The sequence below is a fragment of the Myodes glareolus genome, chromosome 26 (assembly GCF_982192425.1).
Source record: "Myodes glareolus chromosome 26, mMyoGla1.1, whole genome shotgun sequence".
Taxonomy (NCBI): domain Eukaryota; kingdom Metazoa; phylum Chordata; class Mammalia; order Rodentia; family Cricetidae; genus Myodes; species Myodes glareolus.
In genome coordinates, this window is record NC_142051.1 from 13,851,659 (window position 1) to 13,867,413 (window position 15,755).

The window sequence follows — 15,755 nt, forward strand, 5'->3', positions numbered from 1 at the left end:
ATGCAAAATATTAAGCTGCAATTTAAATACTTAAAATTAATACACACAGAGAAGTAACTCAGAATGTCTAGACATTTCCTTGTACAATACATTTTGTTTATGAGCCTTTAATTTATGAGAAGAGAGATTTCTGAGCAAAGATAGAATTACACAGTGTGGACTGAAGAAACAATTTCCTCCTAGCGATTCAGAAGATCTATTCTGAAGTAAAGAATATCTAATAGCATAGAGCAATTAGAATACTAGATATACATAGAATACTATGATTTAAGAAGTAAAGGAGAAAATGGCATAGGCCATAGTGGATATATCTATCAATTTCATTTTTTTATCAGTCAAATTACAGCAGTATGCTATTTATGCCTAAATCTTATTTCACTGTTTTGAGAAGAACACAATCTGTGAAGGACCTGTTTGAATGCATCCTTCACCTGCTGGTTCCTTAGGGTATAAATGAATGGGTTTAGCAAAGGGGCCACAGAAGTGTTGAGCACAGCCACACCTTTGTTTAAAGTCACCCTCTCCTTGGCTGATGTTTTCATGTACATGAAGATACAACTGCCATAAGTAATGGAGACAACAACCATGTGTGAGGAGCAGGTGGAAAAGGCCTTTCTCCGTTGCTGAGCTGACGGGAACTTCAGAATGGTTTTGATGATGAGTGTGTAGGAGAGGATCACTAAGATCAAGGTGATGACAAGGGTCATCACAGCTATGACAAAAGCCATCCATTCTATAAAGCGTGTGTCTGTGCAAGACAGCTGAAGGACAGGAGAAGTGTCACATAGGAAGTGGTCTATCAATTTGGAAGCACAGAAATCCAGTTTGAGTCCCAACATCAAAGGGGGGAAGATGGATAAGAACCCAATCACCCAGGAGCTGATGACCAACAGGTGACACACTTTGCTGTTCATGATGATGGGGTAATGCAGTGGTCTGCAGATGGCGACATAGCGGTCATAGGACATGGCCGCCAGGAGATAAAACTCTGTGATTAGTAGCAGAAAGAAGAAGAATAATTGGGTTAGACAAGCTCCATAAGAAATTGTTTTGTCACCGGTGAGAATGCTCATTAAGAACCGTGGAATGCAGGAGGATGTGAATGCCATTTCCAGGAAGGAGAAATTCCTGAGGAAGAAGTACATTGGAGTCTTGAGGCGGGGATCCAGCAGGGTGAGGAGGATGATCACTAGGTTCCCCATCAGGCTCAAGATGTAATTGATAAACAGAAAGAGGAAAATCAGAATTTGTAGCTGAGGGTCATCTGTCAGTCCCAGCAAAATGAACACTATCTCTACTGACTGGTTCTTCATTCCTCTTGTATTCCAACATGTCTACAGAAGAATTTTAGAAAGAGTACACACTTAAAAATTGTTCCTTTTCCAACATAAAAAATTCTTCCTCAGAAAATTAACCAAAGCTCATATATTTTTAAAAGTTTTCTTAGAGTTTATTCAAGAACCTGTTCACTACCTCATTAGTATGTTTAAAAGAACAATTATTTCCCTTCTTGTAAAGAGTTGAGTATACTGTAATTGTGCCTTTACAGAAGGAATGTTGGTCATTTGGAATGTAGGTCTTCAGATTCGCTAAAATACTTTGCTCACCTTTCCTGTAGTTTATTTTATTAGACTTTTTGGGTGTGTGATATTTACATTTTGTGGTTATATTGGATAACTCTGTTGTTACCAGTAGTTCTAAAAGTTCTAATGTGGGGATATACATATCTTAATTTCTAAGAAAGAAAAACAACAAAGAACCTAAATTAATGACAACATGAAATGAGATTCTTGCAGGGTCAGGATGGTGATAATCTGAGTTAAGTGTTTAGAAACTGAGAAGCATGAAGGACATGCAATTTCAAACTGAATTGGCAGCTCAACATGCTACCATGAGCTTTGTTTTTCTAATAATATGATTTCTCACTCATGTTTTCTGAGTTAAGAGAAGTGAAAGGAAAAAAGGTATGCATGAAAAAAGTATTAACTGGTGTTTTTACCTATAAATATAAATCCAATATTTCAAGTAGATATTCAAGGCTCATTAACTTTTTAGGAAAAGGGTTATAGTAAAAATATTTCTAATTTCTAGACTATTTTGATTCAGTAATAAGCCTTCATTTATTCTATAAATTTAATAGCTTTATAAATGCCACAATTTTTGAGTGAATACTTACAATACTATACTTAAAGCTTAGAAGAAAACACATAAACTTTGTCTAATACATTAAAATTAAAATAGCTTGTAATTTCCTTCTAATTTATTTTTAAAGTAGAATCAAAATGGCCAACAAATAATAATATGAATTTGAAATTAATATGCATATATATCCATAGAAACAATTTTTGTCCATGTCAATAACTAGAATTTATTTATTGACTCTAATTTAATCAATCCAACAAAGTTTAAACTGACTCTTTGTGGTTTTTAAGTGAGTAATTATATTGTGTGCATACAATTTTCTTTTAACAAACACAATTGAATTTCAATTGTTTTTCTTATAAGAATTCCAAATGGTACATCCTTAGTGACATTCCAGATAATACTTCCTTCCAGTCAGTTTCATTAGGAACAGTTTGGTGCTACTTCTGTTGACAGTAACATAGCAGTTTTCATATTTCCATGGTTTTAAAATAGATAGGATTTACTAGTATTAGATTCACAGTAAATTATTATACATATGGAGAAATATATGTGTTTTTTACAACATACTGAAAAACCACAAAGTGAAGAGAAAGATAAGTGATCATAAAGGCATAAAATATTTATTTTTTTCTTTTCATGTGAAGAAATTCAAGAAAGAAGATTAAATATGTGAAGAATAATTATGAACATAAGTGTATTATATATGTATAGATGACTGATTATTTCCTAGTGTACACACAAAGATGTAGATTTGTTTCCAGCGAGCATAACCCGAAGGGAAAGAAGTTACAAAGAAAGAAGTCAGCAACTTTTAGCACAGTGTGTGATAGGAATGAAGGCGAAACCAATTCTGGGAGTGCACACGGTGTTGTTGGAATGCTCACACAGCAGTGATCTCTTGTCCTTTAAGGAAAATACTCACCATTTCCCAGACTTTATGCTTGTTTACATTTTATAATGTTACCAAGTAAGATCAAGTAAAAAGAATTCTGGTTTGCATGCGCAGCAGGGAGCTCACTAGCAAATTTTGCTTTGAGAAGCCTTAAAATTAAGTTTTAAGATTATTCTTTTTTATAAATTATTTTGTAAAAATACTTACTTTTGAAAGCTTTTATGTATATTTTTTCAAATTCTAATTAGCATTCACTTTATGGAATATCTCTTTTATAAAGTTTTAGTGCTATCTCTAGGGAAAAAATTTATTAACTTTATTATCATCATAATTAAAAATTTAAGCCATTTAAAGTAGAAAATGCATAAGATCATGTATTCTGAACTGATGATAAACTAGAATTATTTGAAGCCTGTGAAGTACAAGTTATTCTTTAGAAAACAGTACAAAAATGGAATTATAAAAACTTAACAATTATTTGAAAAAAAATGTAATTCCTTTTGTCTTTTTTAGGAAATTTACAGAAGGAGATATATGAATATTTGACCCTGTAAATGCTTTCTAAAGTAACAAAAAACTTGAGACGGGACACTCCCGGCAGATAAGGCAGCCTGAGATAAAGAAATCTAATGTACCAACCCAACTTTGATTTGAAAGAATATTCAGCATCCTATTTATTCAACTCTAATGTAACCTTGTAAAACCACATATTATGTAATAATCTCCCTTCTTAAATTTGAGTGCTGACAACATTGATATCAATGTCTAATTATGTAATACTGTAAAGTTTTCTCATTTCAACCTATTAATATTTTGATTCAGCAATTACATATATCACACATTCTCATAGTATACTGTAAAGGAAAGCAACACAATCACAGTATGAGATTATAAGACTCACAGGCCAAGATAGACAATTGTATTTAGTATTGTTGTATATTAAGACTATTACATAAGAACTAAAAAATTCTTTAATGTTAAAATAATTTGCATCTTAAGTTACTTGAGTTATATCTCTAAAGGTAAATATAAAAATATACTAAAACACTTACCATTTATAAGTTTAAAAGCTTTCCTTGGTTGTGCATCTTGATTCTGACAAATGTGCACTTTCATGATTCAGCCATTGCCCTGGTAAACAGAGAGGATGGATGAACCATCTCTACTCACCTTGTGTTAATCGAAAGCACATGACTGACTTTCACATTGTCTTAGAGATATGATATTTACTAATTTATAGTTTGGTAGAAAGGTGTATGAAATTACCATTTCCATTGATTACCTTATCTAACTTGTCTGAAGAAGTATAAACCTTGCCAAGGGTAACTTGCAGCACAATATGAAAAGTCACTGTCTCTGATGTAATGGAAGAGCTGTGCCTCTGTGTCCTTTTGGAAAGCAGTGGAGAGCAGTGAATTCTCATGGAGAATGGTTTGGCCAGGACCATCATTCATTTCCTATGGGACTGCCAAAAATAAATACAAAATCACTTTCTGTAGAAATAATGTGTGGACACACTTTTCTTTGGAAAATTATGCCTGCAGAGAATTTGTTTGTTAGAAGACACCTTTGGGGTGAGTTATGCTGTGTTCCAAGATACAGTGAGTTCATACATTCCAGGACAGGAGCATGAGGATTGGAAATGGTAGGTAGGAGGAACAGAGATAAGAAAGAATCACAGAGACGCAGGATAGTAATGGGATGGCAACTCAGTGAATATTGGATGCTGAATTCTTCTTCTGAGTTCTGAGTTCTAAGTTCTGAGTTTTGCCAGCATTTATTTTTACATACACTTTTATACCCCAATACAAAGTGGGGAAGAAGACAAAAAACTGCTTTAACATGACACAAAGGACAACCAGAACAGTTACTTGTCCCAATACTTGAATACAGAAGTATACTTGAATTCTCCAACCTCTGGTCATGGCAGAGTGGATCTACCTCTAAGGGCCATCTTAATGGCCAAACACCAAGCAACCACACCCTAGGTCAGGGTGTGTAGCCACAGTTGTTGTTAACAACTTTGACTAAGCTCAAACTCTCTGACCTTCAGACAAGGTGCAATAGGCTTGCATTTTTGGGCCTTCACATTTGTTACCAGTTGATTTTTGTTGTTGTAGTTGTTTGTATTTCATTTTTGTTTTTTGAGATAGAGTTTCTCTGTGTAGCCCTGGCTATAGAGAATTTACTCTGTGAACTAGGCTGGCCTTGAACTCCTCTGCCTCCCAACTGCTGGGTTTAAAGGTGTGTGTCACCACTGCCAGGGTTAGATGGATGCTTGATTTTATGTCACGCATCCATCTTTTGAAATTATGGTTGCATAGTTCTAGGTTTAGAGCAGAGAAAATAAATAGTTTTTCCAGGGACCATGAAAAGTGATAATCTGAGTTGGGAAAAAAAATAACCTGTTGTAGGCTGTTCAGATTTAAGCAAAACCCTACCAAAATCCTGGCTTTGCTAAGCTATTGGATTCACTCTTCATTATTTTCATATAACCATTTCCCACCTCTCCCACATGAGTCTTTAGAGTCTAACTTAATGTGTTTTATACACTCATCTCCAGATTTTCTACTTTTCTGAAGCGAAATGAGTTTGTCTTCTTTTCCTTGATTTTTTAATGTGCAAAGTACTCCTTTATACATAATGTAGCCCTACACACACATACATAAATAATGTTTTTTTCAATACATTGTCTGCTTACAGTCACTTATGGTATCCACGATGTAGATACTGTGACTAGGGTCCAAACATTCTGTCATGTCTTGTACAGTTTCTGATTCTCTTGGGTATATACTTTGGAGTGGTTTACCTGGTCAACATGATTATTTTATTTCCAGTTACTTTGAGATTTTTTTATACTGATTTCTGATTTCCATGGCGAATTTACTAATTTACATTCACACCAGCAATGTATCAGTGTTTCTTCTCCCTACATTCTTACCTGCAAACATTATTTTTATGTGTAAGAGTTTATTTTGCACTACTAAAAAGATTTTCTGATAGACCAAGGATAAAGAATGATAGTTACCTCAGTGAATAAATGATATTCTCTAAAACAGCAAGAGAAAAAAAGTATAAAAAAAAACACTTTAAAACGCAGGCATAGGTAAGGAATGTTAATAAATTCACAATCCAGGCATCTAAAGAGAGTTCAAAAAGGCAGAAACATAAATCTATTAACATTTTCAAAGATGACTAGCATCCTCCCTTGGCCAAGAGAGAGATACAAAATGCAAATGCATTGATATTCTAATTTACCCCAGTAAGAGTAGCTATCTCCAAGAAAACAAGTGACAGCAAATTACAGCGAGGATGTGGGGAGTGCTGGTGGCTGTGGAACTGCTGAAATCATTAATAAATTATATTAAATACAAAACCCCATAGCATCTCAAATATCTAAATACAGAGCTACGACATGATTCTGCTTACAAATGCTTACATAGATGCTTACAACTCAGAGTTTATCACCATCTATTGGGGACACCTAGGAGATCATCACCTGATAAATAGAGAAGGACAATGTGAATTGTATGCAAAATAGAATTTTATTCATGCACAAAAAATCAAAATTATGAAGTTTCCATGGAAATAAATGAAACAAGAATATTTTACAAAACAAGGTAACACAGATTCAGAATGCCTATAAACTACAATCATCCCTGGTGCTGGAAACCTAGCCAACTATCCCTGGCTGGTGACATCATGATTCTTGGACTGAACCTACACCTGCCACTTTGCTTGACCAGCATCATCCCTAACTACATCCTAAATGTTTCTCCCATACCCACAGGTAAGGAAGTTCCAGCTGCTTCGCTTGTTGGTTGTTTTTGTTTTTCTTTTTTTTGTTGTTATTTTTTAAAACAATGTTTTCTCATTTTACTTACCAACCTCAGTTCCCTTTTCCTCCAGTCCTCCTATTCCCCCTACTTTCCACCTACTCCACACCCATCCACTTCTCAGAGAGGGTGAGGCTTCCAATGCTGGTCAACAAAGTCTGGGGGAGGGCCTTTGTTCAGTAATTTTTGGAATTTTTCAGGGTGAGTTGCTTGTATTACCTGAGTTTCTGTAGGTAAAGTAGAATGGTCAGCCAGGGCCTAATTGTTTGTGGCTTTGGGTCACTTTCCAGTTAACAACCTGATACAATTCCTAATACTCTGAGGCTATGACCCAACACATGTGATTTTATACACACTGATATATTAAATAATATATTTAGTATGCATATTACATACTATATAAACACACACACATACAAATGAACTACAGGCAAATAGGGAATGTTGATATTCAAATGGTCCTTACTATTAACTGTCCCTCTTCATATTTCCTCTCTCCTTCCCCTTTCTCTCCTCCTTCCTTCTTGATCCTTCTATTTGAGCCCTCTGGTTTCTGTCCATCCATAAGGCCTATTTTATTTCCTAACCTCTGTGGTTCTATGGTTGTATATTGGTTATCATAGACTTAACAGATAATATCCACACATAAGCTAATACATGGCATATTAAATTTTCTGGATCTAGGATACCTCACTCAGGATTATTATTTTTTGTTTCATCCATTCACCAATGGATTTAATTTTTTAAACAGCTGAGCAATACTCCATTGTATAAATGCACCACATTTTTTATTTATCCATTTTTCTGTTGAGGGATATGTAGGTTGGTTCCTGTTTTGGCTTATGAATAGAGCAACAATGAACATGATTGATTAAGTGTCTCTGTAGTAGGATGAAGTGTCCCCTGGGCATATGCTCAAGTGTGGTGATACCTCAGAAAGTTGGGTCTTGAGGTATACCTATTCCCAACTTCCTGAGGTATCACCACACTGATTTTTAATAGAGGTTACATATGTTTTCACTTCCACCAGCAATGAATTTGTGTTTCCCTTACTCCACTACCTCACCAGGATAGTTGCCATTTGTTTTATTGTTCTTGGCCACTCTGATGGATGTAAAATGCAATCTCAAAGTAGTTGTGGTTTACATTTCCCTGATAACTAAGAATATTGATCATGTCTTTAAGTATTTCTAAGCCATTTGAGTATCCTCTTTAGAGAGTTATCTATTTAGATCTCTACCAATTGTTTTGTTTTGCTTGTTTATTTATTTACTGAAAATAGATTCTTCTCTTATGCAATACGTCCTGAACACAGTTTCTCCTTCCTCCACTATTCTAGTCTCTCTCCATTTCCCACAAGAAAAGGGCAGGTTTCCAAGAGGCAACAATAAAATACAACAAAACAAGATACAATAAGACAAGACAAAAGCCCTCAAATTGAGGCTGATCAAGGCAACACAATAGGAGAAAAAGTGTCCCAGAAGCAAGCGAAAGAGTCAGAGACATAGTGATTCCCAGTGTTAAGAATCCCACAAAAACACCAAGCTAGTATCCATTACATATATGCAAAGGACCTGATGCAGACCCATGCAGATTCACTGGTAATTGGATAGCTCAGAGACCTAAGATAAAATCAAACACTACTGGAGAAAAAAAAAACAAAAAACAATGAAATGATTCCTAATCATAATCTGCTGGTCATGCCTTGTCCAGTTGTCATCAGAGAGGCTTTCTCCAATAGATGAAAGCAGATACAGAGACCTATGGTCAGACATTATGTAGAGAGATAATCTAAACTGGAGGATTCCATTAGGTTGGGTTGCTCCCCTCAGAGCTCAGAGAACCTGATAGGAGTCAGATGGATGGAGGATACCAGGAGAACACAGCCAATTGAATCAACTAAGCAGGGCTCATATGGGTTGACAGTCTGTATACCATTTTTAATTGGGTTATTTGTTTTCTTGAAAGCAATTTTTTGAGTTCTTTATATGTTTATTTCAAACATTAGACTTCTGTTGGATGTGTAGTTATAAAAATATCTTCCCTTTTGTTAGGTTACCAATTCCTCCTGCAGTGGATGGGAACAAATACAGAGATCCATAGACAGAAATTGTGCAGAGTGAGAGATCTCACAATACTCAGCCTCCAAAAGTTTCCTCTATCAAATCAGTTTCCTCATGGCTCAGTGAACCCTCTGCAAAAGGAGGCAGAATGAATGTAAGATCCATAGGGAATGGAGGACACCAAGGAAACAAGGCTCTCTAAACACAACAGGGCAATACACAACAACTCATGGTGAGTAAGGCAGCGCGCACGGGGCTTGTAAGGGTCCACATGAGGTGGAGTTCTAAAGCTGAAAGAAGTGTGTACATGCCCCATCTCTACCCCAGAGCCTGTCTCCAGTTGATATTTATTTGCAGATAAAATTTAGTTTTCTCCAAAAAGTCTCACTGGGACCCCATGCCAAGAAGTAGATGACCAACAGAAAATGAACCTAATGACATTTTCAGAGGTTCTTTATCTCATGCTGTGTTAGGGCTTTGTGTTTGTTTTTATTTCCCCCCTTTTAAAAAATTAACTTAATACACATACATACAAAACTTTTTTACCCTACAGGTCCTTTATACATATACATACACATATACATACATACACACATATAACTTATATCTATTTACAATTAATATCTATAATTATTGTTATTGTGACTTCCAGTATAGTGATTTTTTGAGATTCCTGAATGAATGAATAAATGGAACACTGTATCTCTACTTGTTCCATTTGCCTTTTATTCAGTTTTTTTCCTTCTGCTTCTTTGTCTTATCTTATTTTGATATATTTGCTTTTTATTATTTTATTTTTATCTTCTAAATGTCTGTTTCCTTCTGTTTCTTTGTCTTACCTTATTTTGATATATTTGCTTTATATTATTTTATTTTTATCTTCTAAATGTTTGTTTATTTTCTAAGAAGAAACAGAAAGGAGTGGACCCATATGGGAGGGAAGGTTTGGAGGAACTAGGAGGAGTGGAAGGGAAACATTAATCAGAATATATTGTCTAAAAAACATCTATTTTCAGAATAGTCATCATTAATAAAGTAAATGGCATAAAGTGCCATCAAGGGCATGGGGAGGAGAAACCCTTATACATGCTGGGAGGAATGTGAACTGGTACAGTCACTTTAAAAATCAGATTCGTTTTCAAAAAATAAAAATAGAACTACTTTATCACTCAACTATACCGATGTTGGATATATACCCTAGAAACACTAAGTCTTTTCCCAGAAGTTCCTCAACATCTATGTTTATTGTTGCCATATTCACTATTCATATTCATTTTATATGTCTAGATATCCATACAAAAGAGACCAATGAATAATAAAGATGTGGTACACATACATACTCATGGTATAACAGCCTTCGTTACTGAAATCATGCAATTTACAGAAAAATGGATCAAATTAAAAAAACATATTATGTGAAATATGCCAGTTCAATAAAGCTTGATACTGTATGTTTTCTTTCATGTGTGGAACACACACATACACATACACACTCGTGAGCGTGCATACACGCACACACCTGTACATGCATGTGCAAAGAAACATGTACATATGTATGAAGGTATGAGTGTTGAACTTAAAACGATGATGAAGACTATAAAAGGAGAAGTAAATATCGGAAGCAGCCTGGGGATATAAAATGGTTGGTACTAGAATAGTACCAATAATACAATAGATTTGGGTCATGCCCATGAATCTTGGTAAAGAGCTTGGGAATGAACCACTCAAGAGCTGGTTTAGGGAGCAATGTCTACTTTATCGCATGTAAATAACTACTTACACAGTGGAAGCATATCGACTGTGATTGATTATCACCTCACCTCTGGTTGGACAGGGAGCGATCATCCTACCAGGGGTCTCAATGTGGAAGAAACACATAACAGAAAACATGGAGAGTGCAGACTCATCAGCAGGGCAGTAACTGACTCATGTAACTCAGAATTCAGTGTAATGACTTCTGGGAATACTCAGGAGCATGGTGCGCTGTGCTTCTTACTTAGAAGTGTAGTATGCCAGGTAGGCTGACCAGTAGGTCATGCCTACATTTTCTCCTACATTCTAATATTCAAATACATTAGACTTAAAACTAAAAATAGTCAAAAAATACAAAAAGGTCACTTCATACTGACTGGGGGCACAATGTATTAGAGACCACTACAGTTATAAATTTATATGCACAAAATACAGGTGCTTCAGAATTCAGTGTTCTTACTTCTGAGAACACCAGGAGAATGGTGTGCCATGCTTCTCATTTACAAGTGCAGTGTTCCGGGTAGGCTGACCATAAGGTCATGCATGCATTTTTTCCTATTGATCTGACCTGAAAGTAGAAGAGTTGTTAAATTGAATAGAAATTCATCAGCAAGATTTCAAAACAACAGGGATGTTGGAGAGAGTCTCTTGTTGGTTCCTGGCTGCTTAGCCCCAAAATAATAACACAGAAACTGTATTAATTAAATCACTGCTTGACCCATTAGCTCTAACTTCTTATATGATAACTCTTACATATTAATTTAAGCCATCTCCATTAATCTGTGCACACCATGAGGTCATGGTCTACCAGCAAAGTTTCAGCTTGTCTGTCTCCAGCGGCAGCTCCATGACTTCTCTCTTGAATCCTCCTTCTTTCTTCTAGTGTTCAGTTTAGTTTTTCCCACCTACCTAACTTCTGTTCTGCTATACGTCCAAAGCAGTCCTATACTAACTAATGGTATTCACAGCATACAGAGGGGAATCCCACATCACAGGGATGATAGAGAACAAGATATGTAAGAGCAAAGTATATGTAAAATCAAATAACGGAGTCCCTAGTGTTGTATGCTAATTTGGAAACCTAAACAAAAAGTGTATTGTCCCCATGTTAATCAGCATTGTAAAGACATTATAATTTATAAAACTTAAATTTGCTTTTAAAAAGACCCAGTGCTATGCCATATCAACATTTTGGTTATAATCAGTACATCATTCTTGAAAACAATTTATGTATTATGTATACAGCATTCTGCCTGCATGTGTGCCAGAAGAAAGCAGCAGATCTCACTATAGATGGTTGTGAATTGACATGTGGGTGTTGGGAATTGAACTCATGACCTTACGAAAAACAACCAGTGCTCGTAACCTCTGAACCATCTCTCCAGCCCCCTCATCAATATATCATATGCTCTTTCTCAAACACATCATTTTCTATTTCTACCTTCTTTTGTACCTATTTAATTTATCTTGACTAACTCCTTTCTATTAGTGGAAAATGAAGATTCTTTTCTGGAAACACTGCCACCAATTTGTTAATTGCAAAATTCAAACAGCTTCCAGCAAGGGTAGCCTCTTTTCTGTGTGGATGTTTCGTATACTTGTTTGAATTCAGGAAAGTGAGAGAATAGAATTTCTTCATGACTCTCTCCTCAATGGTTGATTTTCTTAGAATTTCATTCTGCTATAACTATATTTTAGACTTTGAGAACAATTAATAAGCAACTTGAATTATCATTTTATTACAAAACTATAAAGAATGTTATACTTACTACTAAAAGAATTATTAAATTACTATTATTATTATTGAATTGCTTTGCAAATCTTCACAGACTTGAAAACTAACCTACCAGTTGATGTGCCTACATCACACCAGAGTTATACTTGTAGGTCTCTGACTATAAATACCTCAAATATCACTGCATGTTTAGGTTTATTACAGTGCTACTCATACAAAATCATGGAATCAGCATAGGTTTCTGTCAACACACACACACACACACACACAAACAAAATGTTGTAACTGGATAGCATATTATTAAATAAAATAATTCATATTCAGAAAAACAAGTATGAGATATTGTCAGTGGCCATTTCAGAGGAGTTGCAGTTAGCAACGGAGTTTATGGAGTTCAGTTTACCAAATAGCAAAACTAAATAACTGAGAGACAAAGCCCCGCTGTGGAGGGGATTCTCTCCAAAATGCCCCTGCTTTTGCTGTGCTCCCTCCTGCTGGCTGCTGCCAGATTCCTGCTGCATTTGTCATGGTGTGATTACTATGTGAAAGGATCCCATAGTATCTAGTAGGGTGTGATTGCTTCTTGGGAAAATCCCACTCCTCACTGGGCAATTTATTGCAGAGAATAATGAGGGTGATTTGTATAGAAGCAATGACACTTTGTTAGATCTCTGATTTTTTATTTGTTTTTACTTTTATTTTATTTTTTCAGGTTATTATTATTATTATTATTATTAAAAATTTTACTTCCCATTTTCCTCCCCCTCCCTCCATTCCTCCTCCCCCTCCCTCTCCAGTCCAGAGAGCAGTCAGGGTTCCCTACCCTGTGGGAAGTCCAAGGTCTCCCCCCCCAATCCAGTTCTAGGAAGATGAGCATTCAAACAGACTAGGTTCCCACAAAGCCAGTACATACAGTAGAATCAAAACCCAGTGCCATTGTCCTTGGCTTCTCAGTCAGTCCTCCTTGTCAGCCACGTTCAGAGAGACCGGTTTGATATTGAGCTATATAATTTTCTTCACTCTTCTACTTTCCTTCCCCTTCACTTCTACCACCTCCAATTCTGATGCTCCCAATTTACTCAGGAGATCTTGTCTTTTTCTACTTCCCATGTAGATTTGATCTATGTGTGTCTGTCTTAGGTCGTCTTTGTTGTCTAGGTTCTCTGTCTGGGATTGCGAATTGTGGGCTGGTTTTTCTTTGCTTTATGTCTAAAAACCACTTATGAGTGAGACATATTATATTTGTTTTATTATATTTGTCTTTCTGGGTCTGGATTACCTCCCTCAATATGATGTTATCTACATCCATTTACCCAAGAGCATGGGAGATCTTTCCACTTTTTGGTGTCTTCTTCGATTTCTTCTTTCAAAGATTAAAAGTTCTTGTCATACAGGTCTCTCACTTTTTGGTTTACAGTTACTCTAAGATATTTCATGTTATTTGTGTCTATTGTGAAGAATGATGTTTCTCTGATTTTTTTCTCAGTTCTTTTATCATCTGTGTAAAGGAAGGCTATTGATTTTTTTAGAGTTAATCTTATATCCTGGTACATTATTGAAGGTGTTTATGAGTTGTAGAAGTTTCTTGGTAAAGTGTTTGGGGTCATTTATGTAAACTATCATATCTTCAGCAAAGAGTGAGAGTTTGACTTCTACTTTTTTTATTTGTATCCTCTTGATCTCATTTTGTTGACTTATTGCTCTACCTGGAGCTTCAAGAACTATTTGAATAGATATGGAGAGAGTGGACAACCTTGTTTGTTTCTGATTTCAGTGGGGTTGCATTGAGTTTCTTTTCATTTAGTTTGATGCTGGCTGTTGACTTGCTGTATATTATCTTAATTATATTTAGGTATGTTCCTGTATCCCGAATCTCTCCAAGACCTTTATCATGAAGGGATATTATATTTTCTTGAATGCCTTTTCAGCATCTAATAAGATGATCATGTGGTTCTTTTTTCTAATTTGTTTATATGGTGGACTATATTGACAGATTTTTTTTTTTTTATGTAGAACCATCCGTGCATCTCTGGGATGAAGCAAACTTAATCAAAGTGGATGATTTTTCTGATGTGTTCTTGAATTCAGTTTGCTAGTATTTTATTGAGTATTTTTGCATCAATGTTCATGAATGAGATTGGCCTGTAATTCTCTTTTGTAGTAGTGTCTTTATGTGGTTTGGATATCAGAGTAATTGCAGCCTTATAAAAAGAGTTTGGCAATGTTCTTTCTGTTTTTATTGTGCGATTTGAGGAGTATTGGTATTAGTTCTTCTTTGAAAAATCTTATAGAATTCTGTGCTGAAACCATCTGGTCCTGGGCCTTTTTTTTTTTTTTTTTGGATGTGAGGCTTTTGACAACTACTTCTATTTCCTTATGGGTTATAGGTCTATTTAAATTCCTAATCTGGCCTTGATTTAATTTTAGTATATGATACTTATCCAGAAAATTGTCCATTTCCTTTAAGTTTTTCAATTTTGTGGGTTACAGATTTTTGAAGTATGACCTGATTATCCTCTGGATTTCCTCTGTCTATTGTTATATCCCCCTTTTCATTTCTGATTTTGCTAATTTGGATATTCTCTCTCTCTCTCTCTTGGTTAGTTTGGAAAAAGACTTGCCTATTTTGTTGATGTTCTCGAAGAACCAACTTTTTGTCTCATTAATTCTTAGTATTGTTTTTTTTTGTTTTTATTTTGTTGCTTTCTCTCTCAGTTTGATTATTTCCTTCTGCCTAGTCCTTCTGGGTAAGTTTGCTTATTTTTGTTCTTGAGTTTTCAGGTGTTATGTTAACTAACTAGTATGGGATTTTTTTTCTGGCTTCTTTATTTAGGCATTTAGTGCTTAACACTGCTTTCACTGTGTCCCATAAATTTAAGTATGTTGTGTGGTCATTTCCATTAAATTTTATGAAGTCTTTAATTTCTACCTATATTTCTTCCTTGATTCATTGGTGATTCTGGTGAGTATTGTTTAATTTCCATGTGTTTGTGGGCTTTATGACATTGTGTTGCTTTTGAATTCTATCTTTAAGCCATGGTGCTCCAATAAGATACATGGGGTTATTCCAATTTTTTTGGTATCTGTTAAGGTTTGCTTTGTTACCGAGTGTGTGGTCATTTTTAGAGAAGGTTCCATGAGGTGCTGAGAAGATGGTATATATATATATATATATATATATATATATATATATATATATATATATGTGTGTGTGTGTGTGTGTGTGTGTGTGTGTGTGTGTGTGTGTGTGTGTGTGTGTTTGGATGGAAAGTTCTATAATTGTCTACTAAGTCCATTTGAGTCATAACTTCTGTTAGGTTTCTTTCTGTCAG

The 15,755-nt window shown here is 35.3% G+C and overlaps 1 protein-coding gene across 1 annotated transcript; it reads right to left on the bottom strand.

The window, feature by feature from the left end:
* Positions 1-353: 353 nt before the first annotated feature.
* LOC148117750 (olfactory receptor 6C6-like) lies at positions 354-1,313 on the bottom strand. The gene has a single exon (XM_087902133.1). It carries the CDS (start codon positions 1,311-1,313, stop codon positions 354-356), a length of 960 nt encoding a protein of 319 aa, XP_087758259.1.
* Positions 1,314-15,755: the final 14,442 nt, after the last annotated feature.

Coding starts and splice junctions, on each gene's coding strand:
- LOC148117750 (XM_087902133.1), bottom strand. CDS start 1,313: ATGAAGAACCAGTCAGTAGAGATAGTGTTCATTTTGCTGGGACTGACA.